At 42.5% G+C, this 11,677-nt stretch overlaps 1 protein-coding gene across 1 annotated transcript in view; it reads right to left on the bottom strand.

Moving 5' to 3' along the window:
* The window catches only part of LOC117458026 (protocadherin Fat 3), a 74,817-nt gene that overhangs the window by 17,727 nt on the left and 45,413 nt on the right, over positions 1-11,677 (bottom strand). The window contains exons 35-44 of the mRNA XM_071205361.1: positions 11,220-11,434; positions 10,424-10,561; positions 10,070-10,213; positions 9,468-9,665; positions 6,836-7,113; positions 5,478-6,040; positions 4,738-4,869; positions 4,468-4,625; positions 3,865-4,381; positions 3,456-3,609 (exon numbers count right to left, since the gene is read on the bottom strand). Of these exons, the coding sequence (XP_071061462.1) occupies positions 3,456-3,609; positions 3,865-4,381; positions 4,468-4,625; positions 4,738-4,869; positions 5,478-6,040; positions 6,836-7,113; positions 9,468-9,665; positions 10,070-10,213; positions 10,424-10,561; positions 11,220-11,434 (2,497 nt within the window). The remainder of the gene's footprint in view (positions 1-3,455; positions 3,610-3,864; positions 4,382-4,467; positions 4,626-4,737; positions 4,870-5,477; positions 6,041-6,835; positions 7,114-9,467; positions 9,666-10,069; positions 10,214-10,423; positions 10,562-11,219; positions 11,435-11,677) is intronic.

Here is an 11,677-nt window from a genome sequence, read left to right on the forward strand (position 1 = left end):
TACTTGTAAAACTACCTAAGTTTTGCTTTACATGGTAATTAAATGAAGGAGTCATTAAGCATTAGTGTCTGTCTCAGGCCTGGATATATTGTCCGGTGTTATCCTCATGTAATACATTACAGCCTCATTTGCATAATCATGACCGAGCAGCTTTTACAATTGCGAGTCTAGGATTCAGCTTTTAAATGAAATGTTTCCCCCTTTAACGGAATGTTTCAATTAATTATATGATATGGTATTGTTATAAAAAAGCTTCCCCCCCCCCCCAACTCTCTCTCTCTCTCTCTCTCTCTCTCTCTCTCTCTCTCTCTCTCTCTCTCTCCTCTCTCTCTCTCTCTCTCTCTCTCTCTCTCTCCACTTTCAAAATCTATTTAAAACTCATAACAAACAAACAAAATTCCCAAAGTCGTCTTGAAATTAACTAATTAAATAAACGAAACGAAAAATATAGCCTACTTATGCAAACAACATAAAACGGAGTGTCGCACTGCACCCGCTTTGCGATTATGTAGATTATCTCATTTTGAACAGCTGGACTCAAGTATTTCACAGAACCTTGTGGTTGCTCAACAAGTTCTTTCAGAACCGGATCGTAACATGATAAATGTTCTATCATATTGAGAAAGTTTCCACTGTTGGGCTGTCCAAGAATCTCCCTATGTCCTCTAAAAGCCAATTTACAAGTGGCCAGAGTGATTGTAATGTTGACAATACGCTCAAGTACCTGTCTCCAGTAATTAGCAGCATTCCTTGCATTCCTCTCCATGTTTGCATCGATTCTCCCGTTTTTCTTCCACTGTTCATATATGACACACGCTCCTGTGTGCATGTGAGTCAATCCTTGCAGACAACACATGTCCATGCATCACTGTAGAACGGTGCACCACGGTCTGCGGACAGCCAGCACGGCTCACAATAGGCACAGTCCAGGGTGGGGGAGTAACACAGCCATGTCCGTGGCAGTTTGATACCTGCTCTGGTAGTGGTGGTGTAATACATCTCGGAGAAACACCTGTTTCCTTGATGTGTGTCTCTGGGGAATGGGCCGATAGGCCTACATAGACCGGTTGCTATAATATAGCCTTTGATCTTGGCGTCGGGGGTCTCAATAGCGCCATAGAGTCCCCTATCGGTTGGGGGCGGGGCCCTTGCGGGAACTGTAGGACCACCGCCGGGCACAGCCAAATCCATCCTCTCCTCCTGGCTCATGGCTGGAGAAGAAGGTCGCACAGCCACGGATACAGCTTCACTTGTGGAGCTAGATGATGGTGAGGCAGGTGAGCTATCGTTAGCCTCCGGCTCCGGCTGCCGCTGCACGTCAACATTACCAACGTTAGCGTTCGATTTCGAGGACGATGTATAACAAAATAAACTGTCTAATTGTGTCTGTTTAGCCTTTACATCTCCTTGTTCTCTCTTGTCCTTTCTCTTTTGAGCGCCGCTCTTGTGTTTTGGTTTGCTGTACATGCAAGCTATTCAATTTGTTATAATTCTGCCGATCTTGCTGCTGCTATAGCTGTGTAGTACATATCACTTTTGATGTTGATTAAAAGGTTCACTCGTCACGCAAGGTATCACATGACATGAAAGGGTGCAAGGTCATTGGACAGACAAATTAAAAATTAATTTAGGTTGCTAGGTTACTTTGAAGACTGCGTGAACCAGTCAATGCCATTGGGGCCCCAAAATAAAATATATATAACAATTTTTTTTTGGAATTTAAACAAATTATATATATACATTATTTTTTTTTATTTTTTTTTGCATGGGCCCCTGGACGGCTGTGGGCCCCGGTGCAATGCACCGGCTGCACCGGCGATAGTTACGCCACTGGCTTGAATAGTATTCACTATAGCAGTGGTTCTCAACTGGTTGGTCGCGGACCCGTTTCGAGTGGGTCGCGGATGTGTGAGTGAAGAAAAAAGAACTTTTTTTTGGGGGGGGGGAAGTCAAACTTTTATTTTGAAGGCCCGATTTTCTAACGCTGTGCATGCAGTCGAAGTTGGACTGGAAGTACCGGAGACCATGAACGGTTTTGAAAACGTCTGTCAAGTAGTGATCATCTTGTCAATAAAACATCTTTGCTGATGTTTTTTCGAGTCTTCTGGCCAATCAGAATCAAGATTGTTGCCGGAAGTCCCCACGGAGAATAACTTTGCGGTAGAACTCTTCTTTATACATCCATGGTTACAACTTCAGATAGAAATGAACACATCATGAAATATGACCCCCGGTCTGATGACTGACAGGACACAGAACAATGGGAGCTATCTACCCCGTCCCTTGCCCATCATTTAAAGTAAGTCACACAGACTATCTCCTCTTTACTCTTCTCGCAGCAAGATGTCAGAACAAAGTGAAAAACAAACAATGGCATAACATATTATTAATATGTCGGGTAATATATTTATTTATTTTCTTCTGAGAGTGTACCAGAATGCATAGTTTATGTTAGTATTTCTAAAAATCTCCTGGGGGAGAATCTCCCCAGACCCCCCTGCTGGGGTTGGGTTTTCAGCATGCATGCCTTTTATATAGTTCAGCTTTGATCCCATCATCTCATTAAACCTTTTTTAAAAGCATACTTTAGTTCTGTGAAGGGATATAAGGGATATATGTACTGTACTTCACTTTTATTAATAGTGTATGCTGAAAAGCTTATATTACAGCACGATTTTTTGTTAGATTTAAGTGCTTCAAAATGTTGGGTCGCGATGATTTGACCAAGTAAAAAGTGGGTCCCGAGGCCTGACCAGTTGAGAACCACTGCACTATAGCAATGGTTTCAATTTGCGTTTATCATTAACTGATAATGATAAGTACAATCTGCTGCCAGCAGAGAACATCTTCATTTTTATCTTTCTTATTATTTAGCTAAATTCAGTTCAACTTCATCAAAAGCTTTGTCAGTACATAAAAAAGCAGAAACATGAACTCCGTTGAGGGAAAACTTCTCTCTTGTGGCGGCTTCATTGAACAACCACAGTAGCAGGAAGATCATTTCAGACGCAATTAATGAGCTGTAATTAAGAACGCAGCTAGAGAGTTATTACGTTTTTTCAAACTAAATTATACTGAATTCAATTAGAAAAGTCATTTATTTCACTCAATAAGTAAACATACATAATAAAACAACACAGTGTACTAATGTGGAGGGATGATTTTGTGTGTGTGTGTGTGTGTGTGTGTGTGTGTGTGTGTGTGTGTGTGTGTGTGTGTGTGTGTGTGTGTGTGTGTGTGTGTGTGTGTGTGTGTGTGTGTGTGTGTGTGTGTGTGTGTGTGTGTGTTTCACGTTTGAATGCATGAGAGTGTGTCACATTCTAAATCAATACTCACTTCCCGTCAGTGAGTACGTGCTGTGTGAACAGAGATCAACATTCATCAACACTGTTTTTACAATCAATAGTTTAGGTCTAAAGTGTGTGAGGGTGAGGGTGCAGGATACGTTTTCTTACATAATTCCCCCGAGTCCTGCAGGACAGCCACAGAGGAACGCACCGCCGACAGGCTTACATTCCCCCCCGTTCTGGCATGGGTTTGGCATGCAGGATGTCAATTCAACTTCACAGCGCCCCCCAGTGAAGCCACCGCTGCAAGTGCACACGACGCCTGTTGGAGAGAGATTCAAAATGTGTCAAATAAAAATGTAGATTTAACTTGAATAACTGACTGTATATATAACCTATGATCTTAACACAAGCTGATGGTCACTACTGCACAAACAAACCATCAAATTCAAATGAAGCTGAAATTGAGGCAGAAGCTATAAGATTGAGTGAATCTGTTTCAGATGGCAACATTTATTACGCTAATTTATTTATACAACAAGATGACTAACACCCACACACATCCATCCACACAGACCTCCAGAGGGCAGGCTGCTGCACATGGCTCCGTTGAGGCAGGGCTGACTGACGCATGGATCCGGATAAAGCATGCAGCCCAACTTGACCTCGCTCAGGCCGGCGATCTCGGCATAACGGCTCCTCTTATTTTGGAGAGGCAGCTCGTTGCCGTTCAGCCTCAGCGAGCCCAGGCATCCCTGGAATCCGTCCTGGGCTCTTGGCTGGGCCTTCGCCCCCCGGTCCCAGAGCCCGGGCCCCGGGCTCGGCCTCGGCCTCTCGCTCTGCCCGCTCACGGGCCTCACTTGGGCCCCAAAGAAAAATGATGAATCTGGGGCCAGAGGCCAAAGGCGAACAGGAGCTCTGGCTGCTCGCCTGCGCTCAACATAGCTGTCATCCAGTGACAGGAGGGTATAGTTCCTAGTCAGCTCCAAGGCAACAGCATGCCAGAGGCCGTCGTTTATTGGTCTGCCAGAGATACCCATAATGCCAAGGGTGTTGTCACAGTCCAACTGGAACCAGAGTCGACCCTCTTCAATCTGTGGAAGGACAGGGAACATACGCTTTAATGATGATGATGATGCTGAGAAACAGCACACCCTTTGGGACACGATAATGTGCTTACCTTGAGCATGGTGCAGGGGTTAACACGTGTGAACATGATGACTCCTCTTCTCTGAAGTGTTCGGATCCTCAGGCCGAGCCTCATCTCTTCACTTTGGCCACTCTCTGTCACTCTGTACTTGATGTAGCTGTTTCCAGAGAAACTAAGAGAGGTTTGGCCTACAAGTCCACAAAACATATACACAATTAAAAAAGAGAAACTGATCAACTTTTTTTTCCCAAATGCATCAGATACATAGGTATAAAATTCAAGCAGCAAAGTAAATCATACCTGCACACTCGTCTAGTCTCTCAGGCTGACACTGGCAGACAGATGGCGCTGTAGGACCAGAGCGGACACACTGCATGTCTGCTGGACAGGACTGACCTTCACAAAGTTCCACAGGACTGGAGCAAGTCCCCCCTGTTTGGGCCAGATACAAAAACCACATTAGAAAATAATAACTCTAGGAAGAAAAACAGCTTCAAAGGTCCCCTATTATTCTGTTTTTCATCAATATATTATAGCTCTCAGATTTATACAAAACCTGTCTCTGAAGTGTTTCCAAATACCAAACAGATCATTGCAGCATTACCCATAATCCCCTCTGTTTCAGCCCTGTTTCAAAAGGGCTGATTATCGGTCTGTTACTTTAGATGAAAATAAGGAGCCCCTCCCCACGCCCCTCTGAGAGACATTTGGTTACAAAGAACTCAATGGTGCTCTAGGAGGAGATTCAGGTGATAAGGGGTGGGGGGGATGACCTTGGATGCTGATTGGCTAATGGTTACACAAGACAACAACTCGTTATGACATCATAAAGTGGCCAAAATCTGATCACATGAAATGAAAAAACATGAAAACGTGGATTTTGCATAATAGGTGACCTTTAATGCATGTATACATCTTTGCTTGCATGTATCCATCTCTCTGTTATGTGTTTTTCATTTTAACTTGACTAGAAATGCACTTGTGAGAAGCAACTGTGACAGATATACAGAACACTGTCAATGTCTGAGTGCAGTGCTCACCGGGGCAGGTGCAGGTCTCTTTGCGGCTGAACCTGGGTGACACCAAGCTGACCCTCTCTGTGCTGTAGGTGACAGTCGACTCCACGTCCATCACCAGGGTCTGCTCACACAACCTCTCCCCACACTCCAGCTCCCCAGAGCAGGCAGAGCTCACCACCTCCGCCCCGGACAGGATGCCCCGAATCTGCCCCCGCACGGCTGCTTCCTCCAGCTTAGCAGAGAACTCTTGCTGCGAGTAGATCCCACTCATCCGTCCGCCGGCTGATGTCTCTGGCATTTCCACCGCCAGAAGCAAATCCACTTTTGTTGTCCCCATCACCGGCTGAACACCCAGTATGTGGAGGGGATCCTGTTGTCCTGGTGACCATTTCCAACCGGCTAGTCCCCGCAGCGTTAGTTTGATCTGGTTCAAGTAGCGGCCAAGCAAGTCCTCCGGGGACAGAGAGCTGAAACGTAAGGTCAGGGCGCTACGCAGCAGCACATCTGTCACCTGTTCCACCTGCACTGACACGTCTGCTATCACAGCGAAACGTCCATCACTCACTGTGGCATTCATGTGGTATCTGAGGGAGGACAAGGGAATGTGTTTGTGGTTCAAGTTTTATCCATTTTCTTTATTATTTGCTATCAACATTAGCTTCAACAAGAGCAATTTCTATTCTTTCTTAGATTCACAAGAAGTGAAACAAACACTGACGGCATAATCATATAACAACAGAGACAAATTGCATACAATTACACATCTGAAGTCTAAGGAATCAAAACAGCAATTAATCAAATGTAGAAAGTACAGAGGTTATTAAACAAACAAGTTATTCAAAACCCCAAACAAAACATTGTGTTCTGATGTATAATTCATATTGGTTGGTCCCTGTCATTCATTCTAGTTTAAGTGTTTGTTTTTTAAAGATATTTAATTTATTTATTGTGTGAAGGTAATAAGATCCCCAGACACTACATGTTCTGTTTAACTGAGTTTTAAAGTGAAAAACGTGCCTTTAGGCTCTATTTTGTGTAAGCTAGAATTGTATCACATATTTGTTGCAGCATAGGACCACGCAGCCATCAGGTACCCTAGGTGAGAGTTGCTGTGACACCAGTTTCCTAATTGATGGTGTTGCATAAGGGCAGTGTGTGTGTGTGTGTGTGTGTGTGTGTGTGTGTGTGTGTGTGTGTGTGTGTGTGTGTGTGTGTGTGTGTGTGTGTGTGTGTGTGTGTGTGTGTGTGTGTGTGTGTGTGTGTGTGTGTGTGTGTGTGTGTGTGTGTGTGTGTGTGTGTGTGTGTGTGTGTGTGTGTGTGTGTGTGTGTGTGTGTGTGTGTGTGTGTGTGTGTGTGTGTGTGTGTGTGTGTGTGTGTACCTGCCAGGTTCCAGGCCCGGCAGAGCCACAATGCTGCCATCCTTTCTGTTTATCGTAAACATGCTTTTGGGCTGAAGCTTCTGGGTAAATGACAGCACGTCATTGGGGTCGCGGTCCGTTGCGTAGATCTGACCAATTGGCCCGCCCTGGAACGTGTCTGTTACCATGACGATGAAGATTTCGATGGGGGAGACAGCGGGTTTATACTGACTGTTCCCGATGACTCTCATAAATATCCAGGAGGAGGAAGTCAGACTTGGTTTACCAGAGTCAGTTGCCTAAGAGACCAAAACAAAGTCACAGTCAGTGGTGGATAAAGTACTCAGATCAGTGGTAAAGCACAGTGTAAACATGCCAGTCCTGCATTCAAAATGTACTTTTCCGAACAAAAGTAAAACAAATGTTGCTCAAAAAGTTCCTAAAGATCATGAAGTAAACGTACAGTACTAATTCTACACAACGGCCCATATCAGAAAATTAAACTATCTTATTGTATCATCCTTTTTAATGCATTAATTTGTCTATCAAGGTTTTTTTTCTATATATTGCCAGGTAGGTAATTTAAGAGAGGAATAAGAAATAATAATACAAATAAATGATTTGATCCGTTTTATAAATCTTTATCCAAATATTCAATATAACTAATGCTTTCAGGCAAATATAGTGCAGTAAAAATCAGGGCACATGTACTAAAGTTACATTTACTCAAGAACGGGGAATTAACCATTGTAGTTAAGTACAGTACTTAAGTTAGTCTAGTATTAAGAAACTGTCTACTATTGGTTACATCAATCTGAGATCAAAAGCGTTTTGTTTTTTTACGCTGTGGAAGATCTCAAAAGATGGTAATAGCAAAGGGTGGCATTGTAGCTTAAACTGAAAGACACATCAATATTAAAGCTCAGAGCCCCCTTCAGTCTCATCATAACAATGGTGTTTCAGGGTTGCCAACTCTCACGCATCTGGCGTGTGACACAGGCTTTCACTCTCAATCTCACGCTCTCACGATGCCCAAACTATTCTCACGCCAAAAACAATAATACCGAAGACAAGAAACGGTTTTGAAAACTGTTGTCACGTAGCATCTTTGATAATGTCTTCTGGCCAATCAGAATCAAGATAACGCGTGGTGTTGTTGCAGGAAGTCCCAACGGTGAATACTTCTGCTGTAGTACATCTCTATATACATCGACAACATTATGTGTTGATCGAAATCGTAATGAAATAAGACCCCACGGTTTGATGATTGATAGGTGTGTGGGCTGTCTTTCATTTTGACACACAGAACAATGAGGGCTATCCACCCTTATGGATAAGGGTAGAGGAGGGAAGAGTCATTCACACAGCCTTTTCCCTCTTCTCTCTGTGAGGAGCAGCAGGTTCAGCTTTCAGAACAAAAGTAACACAAAACTAAAATGGCATTCATTTTTAAAATATGTCGTGGAGTAATACATTTATTTATTTGTCTTCTCAAGAGAGTAGGCTACCAGAATGTGTATTTTATGTTAGTATTTCAAAAGATCTCCTGGGGAAGAATTCCCCCAGACCCCCCTGCAGGGGTTGGGTTTTCAGAATGTCAACTATTTCACCTGTGGGGAAATTGCAGGATTGGCTCCAGGTCGCCCTTTTTATTTACTTCAAGACAAATGTGCCTTTTTATTTGATACAGTTCAATTTGGATTGAGACAGGGAAATAATCTAAACCTCACGCGTGGCGTTTCACTGTCAAGGGGATATTGCAAATTACATTGCAAATACTGACTTGAGCCCCACCATAGATTACTCAACAAAAATACTCTGGAGCCGCAACTGCTGACCCGTATTGCGCATGCGCAGATCTAAGATCCAGTAGAAATGATAAAAAAGTAAAAGTCTACTGCTTATTGTTCTACTAGGTCAAAATACAGTCAAAGAATATATGAGAGTGAGAGTGTGTTAATTAATATATTTGGCAGTTTGGAGTAAGTCTGTAGATTTGTTTGTGTCTGTGTGTTTCATGTATGGGCCTCTCACGATAATTAATTTCGTTGGATACATTTTCCCGGAAATTATTGCGATAAACAATAATATTGTCGGCACCGTTGTATGACCATTTTAGACTACTGACATAATGATAATATATAATAATAATTCAAGTACATCCTTTCAAACGGCTAGTCACATCCTCATGTAAATGGAAATGTATCGAGTTCATTTTTATTTATCGTACGATAAGTCAATTAATTGCTTATCGCGACAGGCACACAATAAAACAGTAGAAACAAACATGTGTTTGACTTTCATTAGTGAATGAAACTGTGTGCCCTTTATAGTCTGTGTCCAATTTTGTGTATTTGTATATATTGTATATCCTACATATATGCTAAGGTCCCGCTGCTGACACGATAGCAGTCATTTTGTGCGCATATGTGTAATTAAACCCATGATATCAAAATCTCACTCCAGCCAGGTACCCAAAGTTGGCAACCCTGTGTTCATACAGTAGCTTCTCTATAATTGAAATGAGTTCATATGAGGCTATCAAGATGAAACAAATAAGCTAATAGCCTCACATTTAGAAATACTGACTGTGTGTAAACATGCTAACACAGTGTACTAGGAGTCAGGAGTCAGAAAACCAGCTACTGCTAACCTGGATTTCAAGAGTGAACTCTCTGGGGGCTTCAGGGCCAAACACACGTTTGGCCCTCAGAGTTCCAGTCTGGTCGAAGGAGAAGAAATGTCCCTCATTTCCTGACACCAGTCGAAACTCAAAGGGAGGGCCATTTCTAGGGCAGTCTTTATCACTCATTGACAGCTTCAGCAGGGTGGTGCCGGCAGCTTGGTTTAACTGCAGGCATTTGGAGAGAGAGAAGAGTTAATGTCACCCAGGAGAGAGCAGGAACTGTGATGGCCAACACTGATGGTTTATTTGGAGCTTCGGCCGGAGAATTCACAAGACGTGTGCTCTGCCACGAGTTGACACAGCGGTTGCCCGACCAATTATGAAGATCTCTGCCCCTAACCCATGTATTTAGCTGGTTCTGAGAGAATAATCAACATTGTGCATAACAAGACAAAACCATAACACCTCTATCAGCTGACGCCAACAGGCAGGAATAGGAAGAGGAAACACTGAGAGGGCAGCTGTGCTCAGCGAGGGCAGTACAAACTGATCAACTGGGTCAAAGTTATTGGCCTAGGAAAATATTTCTCCAACAAACATGAATATGAGAAAAACACACAGACTGGTACCTGTATGACGGCTGTGGAGTTGGGAGGAGTGAAAACAGGGGGGTTGTCGTTGACGTCAGATATGTCGATGTTGAGGGTGACGGTGGAGGACATGGCAGGAGAGCCACTGTCGAACGCCTGCACTGACAAAGAGTACTGGGATACCTAGATGGAGCAGGAGGGGATGAGAGTCCTCTTTGTGTAACGGGATATATGAGAAGTACAGCTAAGCCTTTATGACGTAAATACATCGGAATATAATATATAACTTCATTTGGTGTTGACCTTGAGCGGACTTGGTATTTTGTGTGCTCACGAACCATAAAATTGCTATTGATGGTAAATGATATATTGAACTTAGAGATGCATCCTTACTAGTTCTCTGTCGAGCCGCTTATTGACTTTGAGCAGTCCTGTCACAGGGTCAATCCAGAAGTGGTTAGTGCGGTCCCCTTTCAGGATGGAGTATGTGATGCGCCCATTCACCTGGCTGTCCAAATCTTCTGCGGAAACCTAGAGAAACACACACACACACAGAAACACACACACACATGGAGTGAAATGCAGTTAATAAGAGAAGATAAGATCTACTTTATTGACACCAAATTGGGAATTGTTTGCAATGCAGCAGCATAAAAAACAAAACAAGGCATTGCACATAAGTAGAAATGAACAATTCTAGAATGTCAAAATCTCAAAATAGAATTAAAACAGCATTACAATTAGAAACTATACAGTAGATAACAAATCTATAAACTCTAACAATAAAACACTATTGAAGGGCCAATTTTTAGTTAACACAATAGAATAGAATCAGAGGGATGAAACCCTCTTTAATGGTCACACATGCAGAGCACACAGCACACACAGTGACATTTGTTCTCTGCTTTTAACCCATCCTAGTACCAGGAGTCTTGATAAAACAGAACACTTAAGATCCAATGTGTATTATTGTAATCATTCTTTCTTTGCAGAGATGTCACACAATTAAAAGCAATGCACCAAAATTAGCTAGTTGCTATTTGACATCTGTTGTTCCAGGTCAAGTAGACAAAGACAACCATAAAACAACTATGATGTTACTTAAAACAGCACATATCACACAAAGTCCATCGGTGCGAGATAATAAATGGAAAACATGTACAAAATAAGAGAGAAAATCAAATGTTACCCTCGTTATTGTCTGCCCGACAGACGCATCCTCGCTGACCAGAACATTGTAGATGTCCTGACTGAAGGTTGGAGCGTTGTCGTTGACGTCCATCAGTTCAATGGTTACCATGGTAGCTGTGCTGAGAGGAGGGTTCCCGCTGTCCCAGGCCTCCACGGTGAGGTAGTAGTCCTTACACACCTCAAAGTCCAAATCATCAGCCACAGAAATAGAGCCTAAAATAAACACATTGTACGGCATGTATAGGATTGAATTTAAGACACATCGTTTTTTATTAGCAACCCCCCACTTTAAATAGTCGTTATTATTTACGTACCTTTATATTGTTTTATTTATTTTATAGGCCTTAAAGGATTTTATCTTATTTTATTAATCTAACAATAGCAATATTTATTTTTACATAGATTTTTTTATATTTTAATCGTTTAAACTTTATTAGAATTATGGCATTTTTATTA

This window comes from Pseudochaenichthys georgianus, chromosome 14 (assembly GCF_902827115.2).
Source record: "Pseudochaenichthys georgianus chromosome 14, fPseGeo1.2, whole genome shotgun sequence".
NCBI classification, from domain to species: domain Eukaryota; kingdom Metazoa; phylum Chordata; class Actinopteri; order Perciformes; family Channichthyidae; genus Pseudochaenichthys; species Pseudochaenichthys georgianus.